The sequence below is a fragment of the Hippocampus guttulatus genome, chromosome 4 (genome assembly GCF_054856545.1).
Source record: "Hippocampus guttulatus isolate MCC_2025c chromosome 4, RoL_Hgut_1.0, whole genome shotgun sequence".
Classification (NCBI taxonomy): domain Eukaryota; kingdom Metazoa; phylum Chordata; class Actinopteri; order Syngnathiformes; family Syngnathidae; genus Hippocampus; species Hippocampus guttulatus.
The window spans coordinates 21,688,975-21,703,927 of NC_141264.1; the positions used below are offsets into that span (position 1 = coordinate 21,688,975).

General features: G+C 41.0%; 1 protein-coding gene across 1 annotated transcript in view; it reads left to right on the forward strand.

Annotated features, from left to right (window-relative positions):
• The window catches only part of LOC147206562 (transcription factor SOX-6-like), a 93,066-nt gene that overhangs the window by 43,809 nt on the left and 34,304 nt on the right, over positions 1–14,953 (forward strand). Inside the window, exons 5-7 of the mRNA XM_086109344.1 lie at positions 4,516–4,605; positions 10,207–10,379; positions 13,560–13,628. Coding sequence (XP_085965470.1) covers positions 4,516–4,605; positions 10,207–10,379; positions 13,560–13,628 — 332 coding nt within the window. The remainder of the gene's footprint in view (positions 1–4,515; positions 4,606–10,206; positions 10,380–13,559; positions 13,629–14,953) is intronic.

A 14,953-nucleotide genomic window follows, 5' to 3' on the forward strand; every position in this document is an offset into this window, starting at 1 on the left:
GGAAATGTGCACCTTGCTTTTTAACTTTCTTTAAAAAAAAAAAGTCAAACAAAATTTTGCTTTCATGCTTTTTATTAAGAATAGAGTTAGGTTTCAGATGAAAGACCCTCAAAGCAATTTGTGACACTTTACTCCCAAAACAAAAATAATTACAATGAAATGCATTAAAACTCAGGTACTGATGCCCATATATCACAAGGGGGGGGGGCGAAATAATTTAAATCATAGCCGCATTGTAGCAAGTTGTGGCAGTGAAATAGTATAAATGGCCGTAGAATACACATGAGGTATAATGTGTGGGCGAAATTCAAATACATGTCCACAAAGTCCGTAAGTACATCGCACACAGAAAATCCAAATGAATCATATTAACATCATTCGATGGAAACGGTAAGGCATCTCGAGTCCAGTGGCGGCTGGTCAATCGCGACTCAACTCAGTCACTTTGAATAAAACCCAAAAGAAATACTGTACTATAACGAAAGCTGAGGAAGATCAGGTCTTTTCTGTGGAGGGAAATGTCTCGCCATCGGCGTCCTCCCCTCCTGACACTTATCCGCCACCTCGCTCGTCCTCCGCTTGATGAAGAGCCGCCGGGGAATTTTGATACCGGCCGCCTTTCTAAACAACACTTGATTCCCGACAGATAACGATCCATGTAGGGTAAGAAACTCGGCCACCCCCCTCGTACGTTGTGTTTACCACCATGGGAGGTATGAGAAATTGTACACACGAGTTTGCGTTTTCCTGCTTAAGTGCATCTATAAATTTTGGCGGCTATTTGTTATGTGTCCTGAGGAACGCTAGCTGAGCCCGTTAGTGCAATAAATCTCATTGAAATAATATGATTCCAAATGTCACCGTCTGCTGTCTAATTTGGCCAAAATGGCTAGTTTACTCCCCCGTGTACTCACAGACATTCTGCAGTCTTAGAACTGTTGGGTCAAAAGTAACGCAAATTAGCAAAACGGACCGAGCCAATGCTGGGTTATTTGTACCCAGTGCAGTGAAATTAAGATTTGACCCAACATGTTGAGTCAAGATTCTGATCCAAGAAGCAGTAAAATCTTCCCATACTGTTGAGTTCCAGCTAGCAAGAAATGCGTGAGCAGGTTAACAGAAGAGCTGTGCTTAATTTAAAACTCATTCACTCCCAAAGACGTTTGTAAACGTCTTTTCAGACTTGGTCTAGAATTGGGTGGTACTGAATGACTTTTAAAAGGTTTTACAAATTTTATTTTCAAATATTTTCTAAGAAAAAGAATCTGTCGCTTTAATGATGGTTGACACCATTTTGACACCAGATGCCCTTCCTCACACGACACACCCCAATTTCGGTCCAGCCTTGATGATCTGAATGTTTCCATCTACCCTAACTGGGATTTGAACACAAATCTATGTTGCAAGTCAGCAGTGTTACCGACTGACCATCAAGCCATCCCCCGATGTGTTCTAAGATACACAATCAAAACGATGACCAACCTTGAGACCAAACAATCTTCAACCCGATCTGCTGGGTCAAAAATAACCCAATTTTGGTCAAAAAGTGGACCGACCTGCGACTTGGGTCAATTTAACCCAACTTTCTGGATTATTTTGTAAAAAGCAACCCACTTTCTTACACAAAATAATCCATCATGGATCAAATTGACCCATGTAGTGTGTCGGTCCTTGTTTTTTTTAAAAATTATTATTTTTGTTGCCAAAATTATTGAAAAAAAAAAGACCTAGGAGTGTACCCAGCAAGTGGATTATGTGTGTGTACGTACGTGTGTGTATATTTAATACTCAAGTTCAGACAAAGTAGAGTAACAAAATATTGATACTAGGTTACTTTCTCCCGCTTCTTGCCACAATCCTAATCCCAGTATAAACCCCGGTCTTGAATGGAGGAAGCGAGCGTCTCGTGAGCGCGACAATGGGACCCATACGCTCCACATTAAGCCCCCTCACAATAGACACGATGTGTGCAGCCGTCGTGAGTGCAGCCCTTGTTGCACCTTTTGTCGCCATCTGGCCGCCGCCACAAACCGGCCATTGTGCCCGACGTCTCTATTCCAAATCAGGCCAGCCCTTGGGTGGTGCTGTCCACGCCGCACTTGATCCCAAGTGCACGTGTGTGTGTATGTTTCTTGAATGTGAGGCTTACCCGGGCGGTCTATCATGACATCACGTCTGCGTTTAGTCAATATTTTGGGTGGGTCTGATTTACTCCGATCCCAAAAAGAGGGCACTAAAATGCATGTTCACTCACTCCAACAGATAGAAAGCGCCGCTGGCGACAAGTGTGAGAGTGGTGAAGATCGGCGTATTGAAAAGAAGATTTTGCGCTTTTGGTAGCTCTGATGGGAACTTTGTGGCAAGCACTACAAGCACAAACTGATGTTTGAAGTGATGGAATTGGAAGTGTTAGTGGAAGAAGCAAACAGTCACAATCGTGATTTACAGAAAAATAAATGTCTCGTTCTGATCATTTGGGGGAAGACTGCAAGCACATATTTTGTTTAATTGAACTTGTCTCGAGTGCTTGACATTTGGAATTTGCCCACCTTGGGCAATATTACGTTTCAAACATGGGACAGCACGGCTACAAAGCTGCACTGGGAGAGCAACATTTGTCATTGTGCGCTGAAATTGTCTTCATACATAGAAATGCTAAGTCGAATGGAGTTTTATCATTCCTGACAGAGCATGACTCCTTCTTGTGACGACCTCCATAAAGTCAGTAAAAGCTTCATTAATCAAATTGTGCGTGCCGTATTAAGCCATTTGCCGCTCCGACAATGCATCGAATACACTTTTGCAATTGTGTGCATTTGGCAGACGCAGTTCCGGGTGCGCTCAGATAATTGATCATCCTTCCCTCTCTGTTTGCATGAGCAATCAAGTTTTGCACAAGCAAAGCTTTCGTTAATCGGGCTTTGTACGATTAAATTCAGTGACGCTTGAAAGAGTGAAACCAGGAAAAAAAATGCCAAGAGAAGAAAAAATTCTTGCGGAAAGGACTCATTTGTTCACCTGCCAAACTGCCATGAACAGCTGACTTCAGCCAGGGTCACATATTTATTCTTATCATTATTACCACGAGTGCGGCACAATAGTTAGCACAATTGCCATGCAGGTCACGGTTCAAAACGTGTGTGGAGGTCTGACTAAATGAAAAACACTCAAGCACTGTGAGGTCCCCCCCCTGCCCCCACCCCTCGTGTATACGTTTTTCTGTGTGTGTGAGGCCGGTGTGTGTTGCCAACTTTCTCACTGCTTTCTATTTAAGAACTTTTTAGAAAAGGTTTTAGCAACAACTCTAGAACCTTTTTGTGGTGTTGCTGGAGATTCCATCCTGCCCTTCAGCTTCCAGACTGCAAATGAATGGCCCTTGCGCAAAGCCTTCACGAGCTAATTTATCCAAGAGGAAACTTCATTTGTAAATTTGAATTTTGACATGGGGCAGCATGGTGCTTTATTGAGGGTGGCACATTTGGCACGCGGTCCTGGGTTTGAATCTCGTTCCCAGACCTGCTGAGTGAAGTATGCATGTTGTCCTTTTGTTTCTGTGGGGTTTTTTTTCCCATTGCTTGTTAAAATGCGACTTGATTCCCATAAAATTATGACCAAAAAAAAGTCCATTTTCTTTTGATCTTTTTCAAAAGAAAAATGCCATTTATTCCTATAACATGACTTTTTTTTTCGCCCCCAAACATGAGACTTTCTTCTCATAAAGTTACATTTAAAAAAATCTTTAAAAACTTAATTTCCATTGAAAATATGTACTTTTTGGGAGGGAAATGTGACTTTATTTCTTACAAAAAATCATGTTATTCCCATAAAATCAAAAAAAAAAATTCTTAAGAAGGTACAATTTAATTTCCATAAAATGAAGACTGTTTTTCCTCAAAAAAACCAAAACCAAAAAGACCCAGTTAAATTGTGTTCTTTTCTTCAAAAAATATGACTTTTTGTTTCTTGAAAAATGACACAAATCAACATTTTACTTTATTCCCTCAAAAATATTTTTTTCACAAAAATATGCTAGTTTAAACAAGTGAATTCTAAAAAAAAAAAAGAAAAATTCTAAACAAATACAAACTGATAAAATTAGGATTTAATTTTTTTACTCCCCCCCATAAAGTCACAGAATTTCTTTCTCATAAACCTGACTTAATGCTCATAAAATTATGACACACACAAAAACCCCCACCACCTGTAAAGTGTAAACTAACTGGTTTTTTTCCCCCAAAATTGGATTTCTCTTCTGACAAATGAAACTTTTTTTTTTCCTGAAAAAAGTTGCTTCAGCATAAAAAACAAACAAAGATTATTCACATGGTGCATATGTTTTGTTCTTTTCATTGTGGCACTCAAATATTGTGTGGAAGAAACTACTCTACCAGGTCATGTGCCTTTGTGAAAACCCTTCTCATATACGCCTTCCTGTTCTGTATTCATTTGATGGCCATTCTAACTGCTTTCGATGGCCATCAGAGCTAACCGCGCTGCCGGCTACTGTCTTTTCAGAGCCGGCGTGCATGGAGAGTCTCCTCTCCAAGGACTGGAAGGAGCGCGTGGACTGCCTCGACGCCACCGAGCTGCTGGGCGACGTCAAAGGTACGTCGTCCATCTTTGTCGGTTTCCAGAGCGCTCCTCTCGGCAACCTCTGAGCGTCCCCTAAAATAATGTCTGTTATTAGGCGGTATGTAAACCAAAAGCGCATGTAAATCAAACGGCAAATAAAAGTGCAAACACGCTGTAATTCTTTTCCTTTATGTGCATATTTTGAGCGTGCTTGCGCTCCCGGATGCATTAGAGTTCACTTGAAAGTGTACACAATGTAAATGTGGCGCTGATGAAGATGCGGCGGCGTCTGTAAACATGTACCCCCCCATGACAAATGCCGGAAAAGTGCAGCGTCATGTTGAGATTTTGCAACAAGAGCCAGTGGATGCATTTGAATGCTTCACTCAACGCTCTTAATTAAACGTCCCACGATGTATGCAGATTTTTTTTTTTTTGGGCCAATCAGATTTCAGGCTGTACGTCAAATTTCGCTTTTTTTCTGTTCCCAGATTTGTTGGTCAATGCAATGGGACAGGCAATTTCAACCAGCAAAACACCTCTTTCACAAATCCGCCCACATGTATATATTTAATAAAAAGCACCTCCGATTACTTTTAATCATGTTGTTGGATAAATATTGATTCTGCAGCACTCCAGCTTGTATATGGTGTAACTGCACGCTGTTTTTTGTTCGCTATTGATGGTTTCGATCAATAAACTGTGACGTGATGGTGGTGGAATGAAGAGGTGGTTTCAATCAAGGAGCGAAGACCTCAGTATCAAATGCAGGGCCCGCTCACTGTTAAAACTTCATTTTTTCAACTTTTCAGATTTTAGACCCACATTGTTCTTGTTGCTGTTTTGAGGCCCAACGTCTTCCAGTCAGATTCCATGATTGTCATGCAACAATAATAATGATGCGTATGTACACTACGTGATGTATGCAGAGAGGGAGTGTCTCATCTGTGTTTGAATGTAATGTTGAACAAAGCCCGATGACAAACATTTGCAATGCAAACACCCTGAAAATGTACTTTTGATAGCGTTACCGAGAATGTGACACTTAGTACAGTGCATCATCAATGATATTCATGCTTATTAACATTCATTATTAACATTATTAACTTATTAACATTATTTTGAAGTCAAGATGGCGCCCGAGTAGGCAGCCGTCAGCAAGTGCTCTCATGAGCCTTGCTTTTTTTGTTGTTTTTGTGTTTGTTTTGTCACTTTGTTTCTGTTGTTACGTCGTGTGGACCTGATGTGGACTTTTTTCAGCATTTTTTGGCCACGACATTCTTCAAGGAGGAGATTCTGTGCTTGGTGGTTGCGCTTTCACGGCAGCATGGGTATACCAGCACTGTTTTTGACTGGGAGGAATGTCGGCGCCATTTGACTGTCGTTGCTGGACAGTCCCGGGGCGCTTGTGTCTTGCGCCTGTAATGGGCAGCATTTTTCACAGACCCGCTTTGTTCAGCGGAGAGATCGGTGCTGTTGAATGGTCTGCGGCTGGATGGATGTAAGTCTTGAGGAGCCGACGATGAAAAGAAAGGAGCGTTAGCGCGGAGTGCCGATGCGGATTTGGAGCTGGGAGTCGCGGCTTGGAGTTTGAAGCGGATTACGTGGGACAGGAGAAGTGAACTAATCTCTTTTCGTCAATGGACGCTACAGCTTCGTGTTTGCTTTCAAAACTTAGCTTGTAGCAGATGTGTGCACATTTTCAGCATGACGTCTCTGATCCACTGGAGAAAGGACACTTTGATCCTCTCCTCTTTCATCTATAACTGCTTCAGACAACAAAGTGTATGCAGAAAATTGGTGAAGATTGCACGACTGTCTGTGTCCTATGTGTTGTGTTGTGTTGTATTATTTTTGTTATTTTGACTTCAAAATGGCGCCGCGAGAGTGGCTGCCTTTCCAGCAGCTCCTATATTTTGTTGTTCTACTTCTTCCTTTCATAACTTTGCTGCTGTGAATTGGGAATTTCTCCATTGCGAGACTAATAAAGGTTTTCTTATCTTATCTTAACAGCAGAGTCAATATTGGGTCTGTGCGACTTTCAGGTTTTACATGAATGAAAATGAAGAGAGAAAAAAAACACAATGCCTAATGGCTCAACATGCTTGACACGCATGCACACACACACACACACACACACACACACACACACGCACGCACACACATTAAAAAAATTCATCCACCCATCCATTGATCATGAATCAGTCAATCCACCATTCTTCTATCCTCAATGCAAGTCACGCATTACATTTATCTCTACATCCATTTCTTCTTGTTCCATATCCATCCATCATCATTGCAAATCGATCCATTAACCCTCATCAGTTGATCAATCAATCGATCCATCATTTTTCCTCGAACCATCTTTTCCTCGACATGCATCCAGAGAGGAGCTCACTTTACATCCATCTAAAAATGCATCCATCATTTCCCTCCATCTTTTTTAACCATCTGTTATCCACTTCTCAATCATCCACCCACTCCCAAATAATAATTCCACACGTATGTTATTTTACAGACTCGTCAATTCACTCAGTGACCTACAAAATAGCATGGCCCGTTAGCCACATGTGCTTGTCCACTGCAACCTGCTTCACACACAAGTAATCAATCTCGTCATTGCACTGCTCAACATGTGGGAAAGTGGTGTTGCTCCCACATCTGTTGTTATTTTCTGAGTTGATATCAGGATTATAGCCAATCAGAAGGCTGAAAATAAGTTATTTGTGGAGAAGGCACAATAACAGCAATGGTGAATGGAGGAAAAAGAGAATGCCAGCAGTATTCAATATCGTTGGCCACAATTATCTGGGAATTTGTGGTAGCACTCTAGAGTGGTTTAGATCCTATTTGGCAGACAGAACTTCTCTGTGTTAGCCTTGGCTACTCTGAGTCTGGTGCTGCCTCACTTTAGTATGGTGTTCCACAGGGTTCAATTTTGGGGCCCCTGTTGTTTTCATTGGATTTCCTACCCCTGGAACCGATCTGAAGAGAGCATTGTTATTTCCTTTCACTCCTATGTTAGATCGACATCCCGCCGGGCAAAGAGGATGGTTTCTCTTCAAGTAAGGCCACTTTTGTCCTGTCTGCAGGAAATCAAGACCTGGTATTGAATTTATTCCGTTTCAATGAAAAGAAAACTGGAGTTATGGTTAAGAAAAACTGACTTTCGACGGTCGACTAGTGTCTTACTGCTGCCCATCGTGGAACAGCACAGGACGGACTCACTTGGGTTTGTTTGTCCTACAGTGTTCCAATCCTAACTTGTAGGAGCTTGGTCGGAAAGGCGATGAGAACCACGGGAGCTTGTTTGCTCCCCAAAGAAAAAGAAGCAAAAGCCTGCAAAACAAAGAAACAAGAAGAGGAGAATGTTGCCTTTGATACAGGGGTGCTATGGGCTAATTCTCTCGGTGTTGCGTGTGTTTGTGTGTGTTTGCGTGCGTGAGTGCGTGTGTGTGTGTGTGTGTGTACACATGTTCGTGTACGTGTGTGTTGTGGGGCAAATTCGGCTAGGGGGGCCCCCCACAAAAGGGGACTACAATGGAGACTTTGTTAGTATGCAGGTAATGTCGGGGCCACCCTTCAGTCTCCCTACATGGCCCCAGGGCAGGACCTTGTAGACAAACACACACACACACACACACACACACACACACGCACTGCAACTTATAAACATCAACACAAGTATTCCAACTCATGTTGCTGTCAAACTCCTGCAACAAACTTTATTTGCAACTTTGTCTTTTCCATTTGGACATTTACATTGGTCAATGAGAGTGGCAGTGCAAGCTGGAACCCAGAGACATTTTTATTTGTAATTTTTTCGGTTGTTGTTTCACTAATCATGCGCTCTGTTTGAGTCATGGTGTTGTGACAAAGTGAGCCGTGTCTCAGTGTTATGAAAGTTGCGCATAGGTCAAAATAAAGGATATCTTATCTTATCTTATCTTATAAAAAAAACTTTACGTATCATGTGCAAATAAATGATAACATACCAAAAAACACTCACTCTCCCCAAATAAAAACCTTAGGCAAAGTTAATCCCTCATTTGCACTAATAAATCCCTACACCCAAAAAAAACAATCATTTTACCCAAAAATTCTCTCACACATCTCAAAAAGCCTTTCTATCACTAAAAATACCCACACATACTCACTACAAAAAAAAAACATAAAAACTCACACAAATTTAAAAAAAATCTTTCACACATGTTGACACACAAACGCACACACAAAAAAATCTTTCACACATTTTCACACACACACACAAAAAACTTTCACACACGGAAAAACACCTTATATGCAATAAAAAAGAAAACCCTCCACATAATGTTAAAAACATTTACAAACACAGAAAAAACTCTCATGGTCACCCAAAAAAAAAATCTCACATTCACCCCCAAAAACCCCTCATGCACATGAAAAACTCACACACAGTAAAAAAAAAAAACCTGACAAAAAAAACCCTTTCACTCTCACCAAAAACAAAAACAAAAAAAACAAACCCTTTCACTCTCACCAAAAAAAAAGCCTTCCACACACATCCCAAAACCAAAGTCACCCAAAATGTGACAAAAATCTAGCACACTCGAAGAAAACACTCACAGACACCCAAAAAACACACTCACATGGCAAAAAAAAAAAAAAGTTCACCTGCAACAAAAACTCACCAAAAACCCTCTCCTACTCAACAAAAACTTTTGACTCTCACCAAAAACCCTGACAACAGACATGTATATCCTTTTATGATCAAATATGATGTCATCTGGACTTTTATCTGTACAAAGGGAATTTTAGTGGCAGAAAACAGCTTGGTCGAAGTTTTCACACGCCTTTTTTTAAATGAACAAATATTGCATTGACATGGGAAAATCAGCAAAGACTTGTGAATTGAAGGACAACACAGACTTTTCTGGCAAATAAATAAATAAATAAAACACATGATAAATTTTTCCTGAGGAAAAAGAGGCTTGTAATGGCAAAATACAACCTGTTTGAAATTTTCCTGCGGTTGTCATTTGAATGGCAACTTGTTGACTTTTGTGTAACCTTCTCCTCTGCACTCCCAAGAATGTGAATCATGAAGCTGACAAAAGCTTGTAAAAGCAAGTGGCTTTTATTGTTGTGGGAATGCAGACATAATGCGACAAACGCTGGCTCGGCGTGTGCGGGCATGACTTATAAAGCAGCCGGATTTTCACCACGTGTGAAAAAGCAAGTTTTCATTGTTACAAGTTTTGCCGTGACATTGGCTGAAGGAGCGCTTTGAGTTGAAGGCACTTCAAGTTACAGAAGTGTCGTCATTCGGTGGAAATTCTCATTAATTTTATTGTGTGTCAAAAAGAATGAATAATTTGAGGTGGGGCTTTTATAAATTCCTGTGCAAGGTTAAAAAGACGAATTTGTGCTACTTGAACTAAGTGGGAAGCAAGTAGCACATTTGTGTCTCAAGATTAGAGCCAACACAGTTATTTTGCATTTTAAAAACTTTTTTTTTTTAACCAAAGCAAATGATCTGTCTCAAGAAATCATCAAAAACCTTTAGAAATAGCCTTCAAGTGTAAAAAGAAGTTCACCTCTGTGAACCTTATTCTGCAGATAGACTGACTTTGATTTGTTTGTTTAACGGCGCAGGGACGGCGGAGTCTCTGGAGGAGAAGGAGCACCAACTGTCCACCATGATCAGCCAGCTGATCAGCCTTAGGGAGCAGCTCCTCTGCGCCCATGATGAGCAGAAGAAGATGGCCGCCTCGCAGCTGGAAAAGCAGCGGCAGCAGATGGAGCTCGCCCGGCAACAGCAGGAACAGGTACGAGGCTCAATATGAGTTGTTTTTTTTTAAAGAGTAATTTTGCTAATCAAGGCCTAATTTAATGAGCAGATCCATTTTAAATAGCATTTTCCCCCCAGGTTAATCACTGGGACCCAAAACAAAGTTTTTATAAAATAATAAAAATATCTCAATTTAACAAGACGGTTGAATATAAAATATTTTAACTTAATACATCTCACTCCATAGATGAAAAAAAGTTGACCCTTTTTTTTTTTACAATCAGTACATTTTATTTGTTGAATCCACACTTCTTTTTTTTTCAGCAGCTGCAAACTGTAATTTATTGCTTCGAAACATTTTAAGTGGGGCAATGTCAAATAAAACTTAAACGTAGAATTTCTTGTATCACAAACATAAGGCATTAAATACAAAAAAGACTTCTGCACCTGAGCAGCGAGCATTTTAGCACGTAACATAACACGGTCGGCTATGCATTTATGAACTTAAAGCAGCTAGCTAACGAGGAATAAGACAAATATTCAGTCGTACAAGTTTTGTAAGCGTGACAAGCCCGAAACTGAAGACACTTCAAGAGGAAACAGTTGAAATGTTATATTTCAGGAAAAGACTTGAGATGATTAACTTGTTTGAAAATAATCCTCATAAAGGATTTTAATACCGTTTAAGAGCGGAGATTGACGTGATTTATCAAGATAGGAATTCATTGATCTATTTATCACCGTAGTCAGGATTTGTTTTAATACGGTAACTCAGGCAACGGCTTGATTAAAAACAAGCTGAAAATAGCTTCCTTTTCACATAACCTTTGGGGTTCGACGACATTTTCAAGCACACGCACAAAGCAAGTCAGAGAGCGCCGGTCACCAGAGTTTAAACAAAAATGCTTTTAAGGGGTGTGGCCTAGTGAGTGGAGTCAGGTCGGTGGGTTAGTGTGCGTGTGAGCATCTGGGTGTGAGTTGTGGCCGACAGCAGCTCTTTGCGAGTGTTTTCATTTTGTATTTGCACTTTTTACTGTTTCTCGGGTTAAATAAATAGCTGAAAGGGCATCGGTGCCTCTGTCAGTCCTAGCCCACGTGCAAGGGCAGTACAGTGCGTTCATCACTTTTTTTTTCCTCCATGTGGTCTTGCAGCTGAAAGCAAAAAAATCAAATAAGATGATACTGCTGATCGTGATGCCATTTTTACCGATGACTCGCAGTTCAGAAGACTGACGTGTTGCTCCACAGTGTTTTGTGCACCCTTGCTCATGTTGTGGGAAGCGATACAACTTAATCGTTCCACCCAGTCTGGCATTGTGCGGGTATGCCATCTTTAACAACCACTCAGAAGACTGGCATGTGGCTGCTCCACAATGTTGTGCGCTTCCATTCCAAAGAAGAAGAATGGCTTTTAGAGTACAGTGAATTGTTGTGTTTAAGAAGTTAGAGCTGCACGCCCTCAGTAGAGTGCCACGTTGCACCACCACATGCCGGTTAGTGCTGGGATGCTGCTAGAAATCTCTCCTACTAACACTATAATCCTCAACAGTAAGTTGTAGGTTGCTATTCCGTTGCCTCCGCAGAGGAGACGGGATATGCGGCAAATGTGTTTTGTTGAACGCACGGTTTGTTTAATGCTCTGCTCAATGTTTGTTAAAGCATCATTTTCAGGTTCAAACTTTACGGTCTTACCTTGAGGCCCTTTGAAGAGCAAACAACATTTTCTTGATCATAAAATGGAAAAGTAGCAGTTTGGGTGTCACCTTCCTGTATGAGCAAATGAGCTTTTTCGCTGAAAGGAGTCATTAGCACATCAGGCCTAAGTGGAACGTGTTTGCAGGTGTCACACGTCATAAATAATTAGCAGGTAGCCATTAAAAACAAAGGGGTGAGGCCGCTCCTCGTTAGCACCGACGGCGTTAGCGTCTGGTCAGCGTATGACAGGCTGCGAATTTGGCCGGGCGCCCATCACAACACATTCCAGCGCTCGGCGGCCCACAAAGGAAGGAAAGACGACGGGAGAAGAAAAGATAGACTTTTACATCCAGCAGTCATCTGGTTGTTGAGACATGATAGCCTGCAAACGCCCTGCAGACAAAACGTGCCTTTAATGAAATATGACATGCGCGCAAATGGGTTGCCGCCTTCCATTCGGCGGCCTGTAATTACGCAGCGGAATAAATATACCGAATGACCCGTCCTGGAGGCAGCGGTTTCGCTTTTTATTCCTCGTCAGGTGCTTCACCGTTGGCGATGAATCTCTTGATGTTTGAAGCAAAACAAACCAGGAGAGGGGTGGCGACGGATGTGCGCTAAGGCTAAAGCCCGTCGGATCGGGTGTTCAGACATGCCGGATTGGCCCGGACACGTCCGCGTTTTTCAGACCTAAAAATAGCGAAAATCTGCACGCTGTTATTGACGCAAGAAAAAGAAATTGAAGTATTGGATGAACAAGAAACAAGATTCGATTCATTTCATTGCCCTGGATGGTCTGACCTGCAATGAATTAAAGCTCCATCTCGGAGCTCTAAAATGTTATCCTAAAGGGAATCGCGCCACCTCAAATCGATATCTCGACTTTCAACTACCCCTTGTTTTGAATATTTGCCCTTACGTATGGGCTAGGAGCGCCACAGTCATGGATGCACTTTTAATTGTTTTTACACAAGTATAAAACCAGAAGGCTTGCTGCCAAAGGCCACAACCCACACGCTGATATCACTCACTAAACCGCTGGTGTCAAAGTCAAGGTCCGGGGGCCAGATCTGGCCCGCCACATCATTTTATGTGGCCCGCAAAAGCAAATCAAACATGTCAACTTCTATGACGCTTGCTAAAGTCTGAACCAAAATTTCAAATTGTCTTATGTAATCCATAATAACATATGATATTGCAAGCATTTTCTCATTACCAAACTCCTTATTACATGAGCGCAAGCAATGTTGAAACAAGTCAATATTAAGATATCGTAGAGAAAGTTATTTTCACCGTGAGGGCCATTGTCAAATGAACATCTGTTTGAACTCTGTCGCTAACCAAAGCAGCATTTGACATCACGTGGATGCGCAGACGTGGTTGCTTGACAATGTGGTATGCATCCAGAGACCCAAATATGTGCATGCAAGCAATACAAATGTTAAAAAAAAAATTTTTTAAAAAGCAACTGTTCCTGAATCTGCGGACGATATGACTCATTCCTCTTTTCATGTGTTTGCAGATTGCCCGACAACAGCAGCAGCTTCTGCAGCAACAACACAAGATCAGCATTCTCCAACAGCAGATTCAGGTGAGTTATGTGCGTTTTGCAGTTCCATTAGAAAGCCGATTTTGTCGTTGAAATGATCGGTGGTTTGTTGAAAGGGGCTCATTTCCCATGAAAATGCTATCTTTTAAAACATGATATTGGTAAGGTTTTTATTTGCCGATGGAAATGTTTTATTTTGCCATAAAAGGCTAACCCTGTTGCCAGGGTTTGGATTAGTTCAAGTGATAGATTTTTGCTGAGTTTACCATCCGAATAAAATATTTTGACATTTGGCCACTGTGTTTGCTCATAAAAGGCCAGACTACACCGCATACGGTATGTATTATATTTGGCCATCAAAGCACTACATTTGCACACAAAAAAAAAAAGCTGGATTAGGTAATGAGGATTTTATATATGGGATCTTTTTTTTTTCCTTGAAGAGTCAAGTTCCCCCATGGAAATAGATATTTTTTAAAAATTTGCAACATATTTGTTTTACTGTATCGCACTTAAGAAATACTCCATGCGTGGATAAAAAAGAAACTACAACTAAGACTAAAATTCTCAACTCAACTGTATTTATAGAGCACTTTCAGACAGCCATCACTGCATACAAAGTGCTGTACATGGAGCAAAATTAAAAGGAAATAACACATTTTCAAACAAATAAAAACTAACAGCTTGCTCTAAAAATAATTTGAAGTGAATTTAAAAACCAAAAGTCTGAATGAAATGAAAACTAACTATGATGAAAAATCTCAAATTATAAAAAGCATGGTCCCAATACTTTTGTCCCAACAGATAAAAGTGGACAAAAATGTAAAATAGAATTATGTTTACACTGGATTAGAGGTAAAATCCGGCCTAAAAAATCCAGCCCGACCCGACCCCGTCCGCGGGTATTAAAGCCCGACCCGGCCCAATCCCGACCAATTAACTTTGCAGGCCCAAGCCCAAAGCAAACCCGAAATTGCATATTTTATTTGTGAGGACTTGGGAGGAGGACGAGTGATTTATAACAAATTAAAGCCTGTCTTTTGTCACGAAATCTAAGTTAAACAAGACTGTATCGACATTTACATCTTTTATATTTCTGTTTCTGCAGAGGGTACATTAACCGACAATTTTCCATCATTGACAATTTTTTTTTTAAGAGTTGACGGGAAAAATTTAAGACCATCCGTCATTTTGACGGGTTGAAAATCGGGCCATAAACCACAGCAGCAGTACGTCCTTAAGAATCTAGCGCGGCACTTTGAGAGAGAGAAGCAGAGAGACAAAGAAGAACAATGACGGGTGGACAATAGACAGAGACAGGAAGGAGTTCTTTCAATTGTCACTGCAAGAGTTTAGTACAGTACGTG